Consider the following 15,255-nt stretch of genomic DNA (forward strand, 5'->3'; position numbering starts at 1 on the left):
GTGTTAAACTATGTGGTTTTTCAACTGTAGGAAATCCAGGTCCCACATATATACCCAATACACCTTTACCATCAAACAACTTCACGCGATGTCATTGACCAAGTAACATGCAATTATTTTCTTTAAACTTGTTTCTCTTCACAAATTTCAAGTTTGCCTAGACAAATAATAGTAAATTTCAATTTGTCCCTTGCAATCTTTTTTAAGTCCAATTTAGTCTTTGACAAAAAATTGTATCCAATTTAATCCCAATATTTTTATACTGAGCACAAATTAGTCATTGATTCAATTTTGTTTAGACAAAAGTTTGTTAAGAAAGAGAACTGTTGCTTACATAAGTGCATTTATATATGTTGTAAAGACAAAAATACCTTAAATTTATAAGCAAAAATAACTCACTTTTATCATTTTCAAGAATTACTTTTACTTATTTTCGTAAAATTTATTGCAAATTGCATTTAATTTACTCTCTTTTCTTTTCCTCATAATCAATAACCAATAAAAAAAATAATTCACATCTTCCTATAAAACTTTTTTTTTACACATCTTCCTATAAAACTTATTTCAAGAAAAACACAAAAATTCATAATTCAAATTCTCAAATTTTATTTTTAAGTGTGAATTTTATTTTATTTTCTTAATAAGCTACACCATAAATATTTTATTTTATTTTATTTAAATAATATGCATGAGCTTCTAGTTCTAGGTTCCATTCTCATTGGATTCTTGTAAACAAATAAAAAATAAAAAATTTGTAGAAATATTATTTTAAAACTGTGTATTCATCTCTAAACATAGTCCCCGTGCTTACCATTATCAAAACAATGGCAATTTCCAATGCAATCTCTTCAAAGAATGAGAGCTAAACCATAAATATATTGTCTTTGGAAGTTGTGGTTGAGTCATGAGTCATGACCCATCATTTCCAAAATTCAAAGAACGTTCATACTACCTATCAATATCAAGAGTCGTGTATAATAAAGTACTATATATGATTCAACCACCTGAGTCTTCAAAACTGGAAATCTTGTAGTTTCTGTGTGAACAAGTGCTGCTTGCAAAGGTACAGATGCTTCTTCTTCTTATTCTTCTTCTCTGTCACTCTATTCTCTAATCAAATTGCTATGTGTTTTATTAAGTCTGTTCTTGACAGAAACTGTCTTTTTTGTTTGTTATTGTCATCAAATTTTAAGTCTGCCTAAACCATTTACTAATTTTTTTTATTTGTTTCTCATGAGAAGTTCCTTATGTGAGTATTTCATGCTAAAATCAAACCAGGCTTCATTTTCCCCTAACTTTCAATCTCTTTTGTACTATTTATTTCTATTGGTCTATTCCTCAAAATCTGCACTGAATTTGTACAATGGTTTCATGCAGGAGAATTTGAAGCAAAAACACAGAAAAAAGCACAAAAATAAAGAAATGACTGAGACTTGCCACTACACTATTATAAAGGTGTTCTAAGCTTGCTTCCCCCTTGAAATTTGTTTTGTTTGTGTTCTTAGAATTAAACATGTTGATTGCTCCATCAGATTGTATTTATATTTATACTGATAACATATATTACTTCTTAGGTGGTACGAGATGAAGACCTTGCAGAACAGATTGGAAAGGATATATATTTTGATCTTGTAGACTTTGACAAAGTGAGGAGTTTTCGTGTTAAAAAGTATACATCATTTCACGATTTCAAGGTATGATCACCTGTTACATTATTTCAGTGGAAAACATGAAGAGAAAAACTGAATCTTGTTAATTGAGGATTGAATTACAAAACCACTAATGTCATTACTCATCATTATATGGGAATCATATAATGGTTCTTATATTACATATACTGATATATGACTAAACATGTAGCCTCAGAGGATCAAGTATGATATTATTCTTCTGTAACACCTCACATACACTATGAGCCATATCTCAAAATTCTGCCATTGCACTTGATCTCATTATTTTTACCCGTCAAAATGTTTGATCCAAACGACATGCCCTGATCAATAAACCATCTATCAACATTCGACCAAGCATAGTCTGCATTTGTTTACAGATTCATAGTTAACTTACCTTCTATTTGAGGACTAGGCAGCATATACAAAACAATATGGCATAATGAACAATGTTTGGCTAGTGTTGGATAGATGATTGAGTTTCCCCCAAGTTGCTGGTATTGGGACTTCTCTACCCGCGGGCTCGGAGAAGTTTCATTACATGCAATCTTGTGATTCTTACTCTTCAAGTTTCACACCCCAATTGACCTATCACTCTAAGTTCAAGGACATTTTTTGGAGTAGGCAACCTTTATCCCAAGATAAAGTTGCAGGTTTTCCATGTCCCTTAGAACAAGCTTATTAGCCTCATCAATTACATGTAATAATCATATGGGACATAGACTAGAAGAAGAGTGAGTTTGAAACTCAAGAATCCCATATCTTGACTTTGCTTGTACCTCAAGGATACCATAGCCTTGTGAACCTTCCGAACTAAACACGAGGAGATTTTTTTATGACATATAATGTCTTCCTTAATAGGCAATATATGCCACCTTATTCTCTCTTGTAGGAAGGTCATATCCTGGTGCGATTTCACTATACACTTCCCTTTCTAACTCTGAGAAAAACATTATTAACATCAAAATGTTGCATTTCCCATAAAGTTCCTCATAAAGTTATTTTTGACTGTATTCAATTTTTAATGCTGGAGTAAAAGTTCCTCATAAAGTTATATGAAATTCGTGATTATTATTCAACAGTTGCGGTATTTTTGGAAGTTTGATTTTTCTGTTTGATTGCTAATATGTGATATGTAGGAATATGTTGCTAACGAGTTTGGTATACCAGCTCGATTCCAGAGCTTTTGGATATGGACAAAGCGTGAAAACCAATCATTTCGTCCTTTGAGGCCATTGACGCACATTGAGGAAGCAGGAACTGTAAATTCTTGAGAGCTAATTAAGCTTTTGGATATTATATTGCTTATATACCTTGACGTTTTTCAGTATTACTCCTACCCCCATGAAGCATCTTCATTTTGACTTTTACATCTCAGATTATTAGCTTTTAGTCAATTGTTGATTTTCTGTAAAAAAATAATTTGACCTTCTTTTCCCCCTCATGGCTGATTGCATTAGAGTTCATTTTGTGCTAGGCCAACAGTTAATGCATCTCTGACTACTTTTTTTAAATTCAATTCTATTTTATAATGTATGTGCAACAGATGCAAGTGATTATTTTATGATTGTTTTGGATGCCATAGTTTTTTTCTCGTATTGCTTGCAAGGGTGATTAGTTTTTTTTTCTTCTTTTCAAGATTCATTGTCTACACTGCAAAAAAGACCACTTTCTCTATGACCTGATGTTTTTTTCTTCCTATTCTGATTCAAATTGCAGGTTGGACAACTTATTAAATTAACAAAGGCCGACAAAGCAGCATACCATTTGTTTTTGCAAGTCGAGCATGGGCTGGTAACATTTATATTATGAATTAGTCATATACTATCTGTATAGCATGAAACACATTGTTCCATCACATCCCTGTTGACAAACTACATTATTATTTAGGATTTATGTCCCATTGCACCACTAAATAAGAGAAAGGATGATGATATATTGCTTTTTTTCAAGTTATATGATCCTGAAAAAGAGGAGCTACGGTAAATAATTTCCTGTGTGATTTTAACATATATTGAGGTAAAAGATGGATTTTGTTGACATCAAATGTATTTGGATACCTCTGATGGCAGTTATGTTGGAAGGCTCTTTGTGAAATGTAGTGGCAAGCCATCAGAAATCTTAACGAAGTTAAATAATTTGGCTGGATATGATTCAGATGAAGAGATAGAACTTTATGAGGTTGGTTTGTGTTACCAGAACGGAACCAGCCTTTTCTAATGGCATCTTTCGTGTCTCAATCTTCTGTTCTCTACGGATGAATTTAATCATGTAGTATTAATGAGTTAATTACTCCTATTGTTGTGCAGGAGATTATGTTTGAACCAAATGTCATGTGTTATCCTGTTGATGAGAAATTAACATTTAACGAAAACCAGGTATAGTACATACACCCAGTTGATGCTCACCAAGTAAATGCATCGTTGATTTTGTTATTGATTTGTTTTTGCATGAACGCAGTTAGAAAATGGTGATATTATATGCTTTCAGAAAGCTTCTGAAATGGTTAATGAGAAACATTTACGCTATCCTGACGTGCCTTCATTCTTGGAATACGTGCACAGCCAGGTATTTTCCTTTTGATGTTTTGTTAAAGGAAATTAGGCTAGTCTGATCTAATGCAAAAATGAAGGCTCCATCCATCCTTATCCTTTTTCTAGGTTTAACTTGAACATAATGTTGTTTCCTTGTTCAGGTTTCTTTTTCTTCATCAGACACAGAATCTAAAGATGAAGAATCTGTCTCGGAATCATCCGAGGAAGAAATCAAAAACATTATAGACTCGGATGAAATTGAAGCTATGATAGCTGAGGATGCCATTGGTGCAATTGACAGAGTTTTAGCAGAAGGGATTTCTGTTTCATTACAATCTATGCATTCTATCCAAGTCTCAAGACAAAGTCTCAAAGTTCAGGAATTGAGGGATATCGTCTTTAAAGAAGACTTGTTTGAAAAATTTAAAGAAGGTCTCACTCCTAATGTTATCTTCAATGCATTTAAGGAAAAAATTGATGCTAATGCTTATGTGTTCTCCTCTCGCCAATTAGGAAACATCAACGCTGTTGTTAACCTTCTCAACAACATTGTGAGGATGTTGGAGAAACTCGAAAATTTGAAAAAAGTGCTAGACTCAGCTAAGACGAGCACTGACCAAAATAATCAAGCATTGAAGGTTAAAAGACAAAAAATATTGGCCTCAAATACTTCCTGCACAATTCAACAAACACGGCTCAACCAGATTACTGATCCTAAAGCTAAAATTGCCATGAAATCTTTGAACAAAGAAGTTAAATCCATTTTCCATCGCCTCGCTGATGATCATATCAAGTTGAAAAGCGTCGAAGATAAAATTCAAGAGGCTCAAATTGACTTGGAAAGCCATGAGAAGCTCTATCAGTTCTTTAAGGAAAACCCTCCATTTTGATTCATATATTTTCTTGGCATTTTTGGCCACAGCATTTCATTTCAATGTCACTTTAGCCTAGTAGCTTTCTGTTTTTATATTACCATTGAATTTATGAAATGAATCTTGAATTATTTTGAGGTATGCACTTGCTTAAAATTTTGCTATGCCCCTTGCTTTTACTTAAAAATGAAATACTTTTGTTGGTAATAGTATATTATACGAAGCATAATAAAGAGTAAAAAAATAACCCTCCATTTTATTTATGTAAAGTCACGGTTTATTGGTGAAAAATTTAAATAATATGCATGAGCTTCTAGTTCTAGGTTCCATTCTCATTGGATTCTTGTAAACAAATAAAAAATAAAAAATTTGTAGAAATATTATTTTAAAACTGTGTATTCATCTCTAAACATAGTCCCCGTGCTTACCATTATCAAAACAATGGCAATTTCCAATGCAATCTCTTCAAAGAATGAGAGCTACACCATAAATATATTGTCTTTGCTATGTGTTTTATTAAGGAAACAACTTCATGCATTGTTTAGTTCACACACTGATAATACATGTTCATCTTTCAAAGTAGTGGAATTTTTCCTTCTAACCAGAAAATAAAAACAATTCTTTTCTTCAACTCGATGATGACTGTTCTTGACAGAAACTGTTTTTTGTTTGTTATTGTCATCAAATTTTAAGTCTGCCTAAACCATATACTATTTTTTATCTGTTTCTCATGAGAAGTTCCTTATAAGTACCTTAAGCCAAAATCAAACCAAGCTTCATTTTCCCCTAACTTTCAATCTCTTTTATACTATTTCTATTGGTCTATTCCTGAAAATCTGCACTGAATTTGTACAATGGTTTCATGCAGGAGAATTTGAAGCAAGAACACAGAAAAAAAAAGCACAGAAATAAAGAAATGACTGAGACTTGCCTCTACACTATTATAAAGGTGTTCTAAGCTTGCTTCCCTTGAAATTTGTTTTGTTTGTTTTCTTAGAATTAATCATGCTGTTGATTGCTCAATCAGATTGTATTTATATTTATACCGATAACATATATTACTTCTTAGGTTACACAAGATGAAGACCTTGCAGAACAGATTGGAAAGGATATATATTTTGACCTTGTAGACCATGATAAAGTGAGGAGTTTCCGTGTTCAAAAGGATATGTCATTTAACGTTTTCAAGGTATGATCACTGGTCACATTGTTTCAGTGGAAAACATGAGAAACACTGAATCTTGTTAATTGAGAATTGATGTTCAACCACTAGTATCATTATATATGATATTGAGGTCTGTTTGATTGCTAATATGTGATATGTAGGAAGATGTTGCTAAAGAGTTTGGCATACCAGTTCGATTCCAGCGCTTTTGGCTATGGGCAAAGCGTCAAAACCATACATTTCTTCCTTCGAGACCATTGACACACGTTGGGGATGCACAATCTGTAAATTCATGAGATCACTTGAAGCTTTTCATATTATTTTGCTCATATACCCCTGTCAAGCTGTATTAGGTTTGGAGAATCACTGTATGTTCTGTGCAGCACATCAATCTCTTTATGAACTGAAGTTGTTCATTTTTTTTTTTGTTCTGACTCAAATTGCAGGTTAGAAAATTGACGAGGGTCCAAAATGTTGAAAAAGCAGAATTAAAATTGTTTTTGGAAGTTCATTGCTCCATAGCACAGCTCAATATGATAAAGGATGATATATTACTTTTTTTAAAGTTATATGATCCTGAAAATGAGGAGCTATGGTACTGAATATTTTCTTGTGATTTTACCATTTGTTGGGGTAAAACGTGGACCTTAGTTGACACCAAATGTATTTCCCTTTGATGCAGATATGTTGGAAGGCTCTTAGTGAACCTTACTGGCAAGCCATCAGAAATCTTAACAAGGTTAAATATATTGGCTGGCTATGATCCTGACGAAGTGATTATACTTTATGAGGTTGGTTTGTGTTGTCTGATTTTTTATTTATCTGTTGTACAACTTCATAAAAATTTAAAATTGTAGTGCATCCTTGAATGTTTAGAAGCCATATGCTTCATTGTTAAGCTTAGTTTAAGCGATCCTGGTTTCAGTTGTTTAGTAACTATGCTTGCATAATGGCGAAAAAAGTGCATCATGAAAATTAATCATTCTTGCATATGACTTACCAGAAGGGAAACAGCCTTTTCTAACGGGCATCTTCCGATTCTGAATCTTCTGATCCCTACGAGTGACTTTAATCGTGTAATGTTGATTTAATCAGGCCTATTTTTGTGCAGGAAATTAAGTTTAAACCAAATGTCATGTGTGAGTCTGTTGACAAGAAATTAACATTTCAAGAAAGCGAGGAATAGCACACACCCATTTGTGCAGGAAATTAAGTTTAATCTTCTGGTATTTTCTTTTTCGAGGTTTAAAATCAAAAGCAATTTATTTCGCAGATGTGCAAAAAGGAAAGCTACCCATTTATTCTTGTCCTTTTCTAGGCATAACTTGAACTGAACCTTTTTTTTTCTTCTTCTTTAGGTTTTTTATTCTCCCTTAGCCGCAGAATCCGAAGATAAAGAGTCATTTGATGAGCAAAACAAAAACATTATAGCTGAAGACACAAATGTTGACAAAATTATTGAAGCTCAACAGTCAAAAGAGGTCATAGAGACCACTCATGATGAAGGTACCAGCAAATCCAACACTTCAAAATTAGTCAGCTTGGACATGGAAGAAATTGATGCTATGATAGATGAAGATGTCATTGCTGCAATCGATAAAGTTTTATATCGATTATGGTAGTGAAAATTTTGGAGGAAAAATGGTGAAGATGAAAGGTGGTGATGTGAGTGTGATGATCATGGTTATGGTATATACTACTATTTCATTATATATATATATATATATATATATATATATATATGTCTTGAAGATGGCTGAGAAAGAGGATTAAATGAGAGAATTCATTTGTAATCTAAGATCAATTTGATTAATTCTTGATGAAAATGAGATAAAGAGTACAAAGTAGCTTATATACAAAAGCTAGGACTGTAACTAACTTCCTAATGGTAGAAGCTTTTGCTGAGCTTGCAAGGCCACGTGGCATAACTAACTCTATGCAGTTACAACAAAACTAACTAACACAATGAAGAGCTAAGCTAAGATGAATCTAATTTAAGCTATCATGACCCTTGATATCTTTGTTCTGCAAGTAACACTTGTTCTGCATCACTTGATGTGGCTTATTGATCATTTTCATTCAATACCCTTCCACAAGCTGGAGCATAGTAAATATTGAGCATGCTCAGCTTGGAAATAAAAGAGTTGAATGACTTGGGTGGCAATGCCTTAGTGAAGAAGTCAGCCAATTGAGACTTGGTAGAAATGGGCAACAGTTTGAACACTCCTTGTTGAACTTTGTCACGAACGAAGTGACAATCAATTTTGAGATGTTTAGTTCGCTCATGAAAAACAGGATTCGAGGCAATGTGGATGGCGCTTTGATTGTCGCAATATAGTGTTGCTGGTCTCACACAAGTTACTTGCAAATCCTTGAGTAAATAGAGTAACCATTGTAACTCACATGAAGCAAAGGAGAGAGAGTGATATTCAGCTTCGGAGGAGCTTCTGGAAACTGTATGTTGCTTCTTAGCCCGCCACGAAATAAGAGAAGATCCAAGAAAGAAGCAATATCCAGATGTTGACCTTCTACTATCAAGACAATTAGCCCAATATGCATCAGCAAACCCAAGAACTTGAATGCTGGAGCTTCTGGGATAAAACAAACCTCTCCCAGGAGTTCCTTTAAGGTATCTTACCACCCTGCAGGCTGTGTCATAGTGAGTGATGGTGGGGGAAGAAAGAAATTGACTCAATTGCTGAACTGCAAATACAAAAGTTTACCCACCAGTCTTCTATATCCACCAATATCTTCATATGCAGCACTAGTGTCTTGATGTAATTTTATGGAAGGGTCAAGTGGTGTTGGTGCAGGTTTAGAGCCAAGAAGACCAGTGTCATGCAGTAGATCAAGGCAATATTTTCTTTGACAAATAGAAATTCCATACTTGGAATGTGCTACTTCTATTCCAAGAAAATATTTGAGTTTGCCCAAATCCATAATTTTAAACTCATCATCCATAACTTGCTTGATTCTGTCAAATTCCTCAAGTGAATTTCCAGCAAGTATAATATCATCTACATACACTAAAAGAGCAGTGAAGGAAGACCCCTTGTTAAGTGTAAATAGAGAATAATCAGAAATGGATTGATGGTAACCTTGTGCAACAAGTAAGCCTGTGAGTCTTTCATACCATTTTCTGCTTACTTGTTTTAAGCCATATAATGACTTCAGGAGCTTGCATAATTGATTTGGCTTAGGAGACTGAACACCTTGTGGAATACTCGTATAAACATCTTCATGTAGATCGCCATGAAGGAATGCATTATTGAAGTGCCATGATTTGGCTGAAGCCAAAGCAATCAACATCCTTACAGAAGTAATTTTTGCAACAGGTGAAAAAGGTATCAAAGAAGTCCAGTCCTTCTATTTGATTATATTCCTTGGCCACTAATCTGGTTTTGTATCATTCAACAGAGCCATCTGCCTTATGCTTCACTTTATAAACCCATTTGCTGCCTATTGGCTTGATATTTGGTGGTTGATCAACATATATTCATGTCTTATTTTGATGTAAAGCCTTGAGTTCAGTGTTCATAGCATCCACCCAACAAGGAAGTTGACTGGCTTCTTTATAATCTTGAGGCTCAGTGGTAGTAACAATAGACATAGCAAATGTCTTGAGAGTATTGGAAACATTAGCATAAGAGTGATAATCAGCTAAGGGATAGAGTGTACCTGAAGGTGATGATTCTGGTGAACTCCTTGAATGATTGCACAAGAAATCAGAAAGGTGTTTGGGCTTGGAAGAAATTATCGTAGATCTTCTAATAGGCGCGGGTGGAGCTTCAACAGAAGCAGGAGTGATGAGATTGCTATAACATTACAAATCTAAGTACAAGGTTATTATGCTCAAAGGCTCAGAAACGATCGGCCGCAAGATGCGCCACATGAAGACTAAGGATGATGAGATTGCTATAACTTTGATCACTGATGCCAACTATTTGGCAGGAGCAGGCGAACTTGAAGCTGAGAATCCACCAGAAACAGGCCCGAATGATACTGATGAAGCTGAGAATCTACCAAAAACAGGTCAGAATGATCCCGATGAAACTGAGAATCCAGAACTTGAAGCTGAGAATGCAACACTTAATGAAGACATAGGAGTGGTATTTGAACAGAGGAAGGGTGCTTCAGCTTTGGGAGGGGCAGAAGTGCTGTAAAACAATATCTTATCAATTGTATCAGGGATAACTTTCGGGTTATTGGTGAGGTACACCTCACCAATAACCCGAAAGTTATCCCTGACACAATCGATAAGATTTTGTTTTACGGCACTTTCTAGCCCTCCCAAAGCTGAAGCACCATTCATGTGTTCAAATATCACTCTCATGTCTTCATTGAGTGTTGCATTCTCAGCTTCAAGTTCTGGATTCTCAACTTCATCAGGATCATTCTGCCTGTTGGATTCTCAGCTTCATCAGGATCATTCTGACCTGTTTTTGGTGGATTCTCAGCTTCAGGTTCGCCTCCTCCAGCCAAATAGTTGGCATCGATGATCAAAAGTTATAGCAATCTCATCATCCTTAGTCTTCATGTGGCGCATCTTTCGGCCAATCGTTTCAGAGTCTTTGAGCATAATAACTTTGTACTAAGGTCTGTAATGTTTTTTCATGTAATCAAACATGGCCTTCCCTGTGCCATTTTATGGGATTTTCATCAAATCCCTCACAATGTTGAGCTGTTCCTCGTTCCAGCCACCTGCCATTGTCTGGTAAGAAGAAAATTAAAAATTGAGTCACCCAGCTTTTTACATGAAAGGAACCTCAACAAAGTTTCTTTCTGCCACAGCAATAAATTCATTCATTTTTATCACTTCTTGGTAGTTTATTGGTTTCTAAGAATTAATCAATGGGTTGAAAGGCTTTTGAGTTTGTCAATGGCAATGAAGCTATGATACTAATACCAAAGTTTCTTATTAGCACCAATGTTTCTAAAATCATTCACACTTAGACAAAATAAAACAAAATGAACATTAACCCATTAATCCAGTGTTTGCGTTTCTTGAGTGATTCCAAGATGGCTAGAGTGACAAGGGTCTTGAGTTTGAGTCTGGGGGTGGTACGATGAGTGTTGGGGGCAAGGACTCAAGGAGGAAGATGAGTGTTTAGATTAAGTGATGAGAGACTATAATAATATTGTAGAAAACATAATAATACCAGAAAATAGTAGAACATGAAAATAGTAGAACATGAAACACACAGAAAATAGTAGAACATAGTTGAACATAACTATAGAACATAGTAGTGACTACATAGTATAACATAGCAGAACATAAGGACGCTATCCAACATAGTAGAACACAGTAGAACATAAGGACACTATCCAGCATAGTAGAACACAGTAGAATATAGTAGAACATAACCATAGAACATAGTAGTGACTACATAGTAGAACATAAGGACACTATCCAACATAGTAGGACACTAGAACATTAGTGACTACGTAGTAAAACATAGTAGAACATGAAACACACAGAAAATAGTAGAACATGAAACATGAAAATAGTATGAATACTCCACAATCCACATAAGAATACCAGAACCTATGAATTGCTTACCAAATTATTAAACCCTTGACATTGAAACTTTCAACACAAAACCTAGAAAACATAACCATCGAAGAAAAAAACTGTACCTATGCTACTGTATATGCTATAATAACTATGAATTATGCTATAATAACTATGAATTGCGTTGGAATTTCCTAAACTGAGAAACCCTAAATCGGTGTTGAATCCTAGTATTGAAATTGAAAACGCATAAACTATAAACTCTAAACCGATCAAATTCATAGGGTTAGAAACTGCAATTAATAATTTCAATTCAAGAGAAAGTTACCGAAATCTTGATTGAAGCGATTTGTGGTGCGTGCGCGATGAATCGTCTCTCGTCGTACTCAGAGAGAAAGAAATCCTCTCTTCCGTGTCTCTTCAGTTTCTATTCCCTTAAAAAGTCTCAATAAGTCCTTAAAGGAAAAAAAAATGTCCGAATAGATTTTAAATAAATCTGTTAATCAGTTTGGTCCTATTTGGACTTTTTTTTATGGATTAAACTGATTAACGGAGATATCTTTAAAGGACCTATTCGAACATTTTGTTTTTAAGGACATATTCGAACTTTTTTCTTTAAGAGACTAATCTAAAATCAAAAATATCTTTAAATGATAATTTTACTAATTAAGCCTTTCTATTTCTATTCAATAGTATCTCATATTTTACCCTTAAATAATTTGTTTTAGCCTTTTAGGTAGTGTCTTACGGAATTAGCTTTTTTTTTGCACAATATCTCATATTTTTGTCCTTATTTATTTATTTATTTATTTGTCAAATTAGCTTTTTTTTATTTTATTTTTTTTACAAAAATATTAACTTTAGTTTTATATTAGTCTTTTATAAAATTTAAATTTAAATAAATAAATGCAAAGTTTATTTTATCATAATTAGAGGTGTCAAATGGACCGACCGACCTAGTTTAGTCCAACCTAGTGAGCCAGACTATATATTTAGGTCAAACTGACCTGACCCAATTATTATTAGGGCTTTGGCTAACATGGAAGACTTCATCAAGTCTTCCATGGTGCACAAGTTGCCCATATTATTATAACGAATACGAATTTTACAAAATCGATCGTTGGATTGAAAGTTTATATCGTATAGATCATCCATAATTTTTTTTAAAAAAATCGAAAATCGTTTGATATGTTATTGAGACTAATCAAGATTAACGGTATACAATAAAAACTCATAAACCGTTAATTTTGATGGGTCTCAATAACATATCAAACGATTTTCGATTTTTTTAAAATAAATTATGGATGATCTATACAATATAAATTTTCAATCCAACGAGCGATTTTGTAAAATTCGTATTCGTTATAATAATATGAGCAACTTGTGCATCATGGAAGACTTGATGAAGTCTTCCATGTTAGAATTGGCCTATTATTAGGCTACATATTAACGAGTCTAGCTTAGACTCATATGGTGCATGTGGGCTAACAGGCTAGCTCAACCTATCTTTTTTTTCATTTTCTTTTGCTTATGTTTATTCAATGTTATTTTGATATATGCATTTCTCATAATTATGATTTTTCTTGAGATGTAAATTTTAACATCAACACTAAATATCAATTAAATTATAGTTTTATTCATATAAAAAAATAGGGTTAAATATATTTTTAATCCCTATAAAATAGACATCTTTTAAGCCTAATTAATCCTTACTTATTTTTATTATATTTTTAGTCCCTATAACTTTTTTAATGGATTTTTCATTTTTGAAATTCATATCCACCCACTTGCCCGATCCAACCCCAAATTAGATGGATTTGACCAGATCGACTGGATTTGCTCAATCCATGTACACTCCTAATCATTACTACATTTTTAGCTTTCTAATTAAAGATAAGAAAGTCTATAAAAAGCAAATATAAATTTTATTTAATACCCCCTCCCATCCTTAATCTATTTGATCTATATTATAGAGAAAAAAAATAAAAGACTGAGAAACAAGCTTAAATATTATTTGTTGGGCACATTAACAAGATCAAAAGAAAATAAAGAAAAAATAGTTAAAATAAACCACATGATCTAACAATTTTATTTTTCTTTTAAATTTTTAAGTTTATGTGTATGACTAAAATCTTGTGTCTAAATATTTGTGACCAAGCAACCGTTTCTCATAATAAAAATATCTATAACTACAAATAAAAATATCTTTTCGAGTCCTTTATTTTTGAAGATATACTATCAAACAAAATAGGACTCACAAAATATATTTTGTGTACTTCTTGTTGCAGATGTTTCTGCCACAAAATAAAGTTGTTGCTTGCAGAAGTTTCTGCTACCTTTTGACAAAATGGGTTTTCAATCTACAATACAAACTAACAATAGGACACTGGAAATGAATTCAGAGGAGTCGGTCTTGATGCGGTCAGGCTGCACTCAGCTGTTATGAATCGTTTGATGAAAATCAAATAGCTCAGGTCTTAGTGCAGTTTCAATATTTTAAAATATAAATATTTTAATTTTAAAATTTGAAACATTAGATTGTAATCGGCTATCCGACTGCATGTAGTCACAATCATTGACTGCACCTAATCCATATCCCTAAAAAGACCATAACTTGGGTTGGGTTTTGTCCACTCTAAAATTAATAGCAACACTTTTGAATCGTAGACGTTAGAAATTTTTTCGTAGTTGTGACCTTAAGAAAGGTTTTTATTGGTGTCTTTAGAAAACACTTAAAAATTGTTGTCGTTAATTATACAAATAAAAAAATTCAATTTTTTTTCTCCATTCTAATAAACTGATTGCTAGACTCACATTATCATTGTGAAAAAGTGGAGCATTCAATGTTTAAATCGAACACATAATTGCACTTACACATAAAATTTTCTCTTTTTTAAAAAACATTTGGATGACTGAACACTTCCGGTTTAATGAATATATGTTTTAGATAAGAGAAGATTACTTTTAGGGCAAATTCTAACATGGAAAACTTCATCAAGTCTTTCATGGTGCACAAGTTGTCCAAATTATTATAACGAATACAAATTTTACAAAATTAACCGTTTGATTGAAAGTTTATATCGTATAGATCATCCATAATTTGTTTTTAAAAAAATTGAAAATTATTTGATATGTTATTGAGACCCATCAAAATTAACAATTTATGAGTTTTTATTGTATACCGTTAATCTTGATTTGTCTCAATAACATATCAGATGATTTCTGATTTTTTCTTTAAAAAAAATTATAAATGATCTAAACGATATAAACTTTCAAGCCAACAGTCGATTTAGTAAAATTCGTATTCGTTATAACAATATGGGTAACTTGTGCACCATGAAAGACTTGATGAAGTCTTCCATGTTGGCCAAAGCCTACTTTTAGATCAAAGAAGATACCCATTGTCATTGGTAACAAAAAAAGAAGGTAGCCATTGTGGTAGAACGCCAAACATTTCAAAACTTAACTAAAAAATTGACAAAAGTCAAATATATCATTCATA

General features: G+C 33.2%; 2 protein-coding genes across 2 annotated transcripts; both read left to right on the top strand.

The window, feature by feature from the left end:
- The first annotated feature begins 834 nt into the window (after positions 1 to 834).
- LOC123882271 (ubiquitin C-terminal hydrolase 12-like) lies at positions 835 to 5,215 on the top strand. The gene is made up of 10 exons (XM_045931099.1): positions 835 to 1,063; positions 1,378 to 1,455; positions 1,575 to 1,694; positions 2,810 to 2,932; positions 3,390 to 3,464; positions 3,561 to 3,652; positions 3,743 to 3,851; positions 3,980 to 4,048; positions 4,131 to 4,238; positions 4,366 to 5,215. Exons 2-10 carry the CDS (start codon positions 1,423 to 1,425, stop codon positions 5,092 to 5,094), a joined length of 1,458 nt encoding a protein of 485 aa, XP_045787055.1. The 5' UTR covers positions 835 to 1,063; positions 1,378 to 1,422; the 3' UTR covers positions 5,095 to 5,215.
- Positions 5,216 to 5,992: 777 nt separating this feature from the next.
- Positions 5,993 to 7,863, top strand: LOC123922651 (ubiquitin C-terminal hydrolase 12-like). The gene is made up of 6 exons (XM_045975345.1): positions 5,993 to 6,025; positions 6,146 to 6,265; positions 6,403 to 6,525; positions 6,688 to 6,806; positions 6,924 to 7,032; positions 7,600 to 7,863. The coding sequence occupies exons 1-6, from the start codon at positions 5,993 to 5,995 to the stop codon at positions 7,861 to 7,863; spliced, it is 768 nt and encodes a 255-aa protein (XP_045831301.1).
- The last annotated feature ends 7,392 nt before the right edge of the window (positions 7,864 to 15,255 follow it).

This window comes from Trifolium pratense, linkage group LG4 (genome assembly GCF_020283565.1).
Source record: "Trifolium pratense cultivar HEN17-A07 linkage group LG4, ARS_RC_1.1, whole genome shotgun sequence".
NCBI classification, from domain to species: domain Eukaryota; kingdom Viridiplantae; phylum Streptophyta; class Magnoliopsida; order Fabales; family Fabaceae; genus Trifolium; species Trifolium pratense.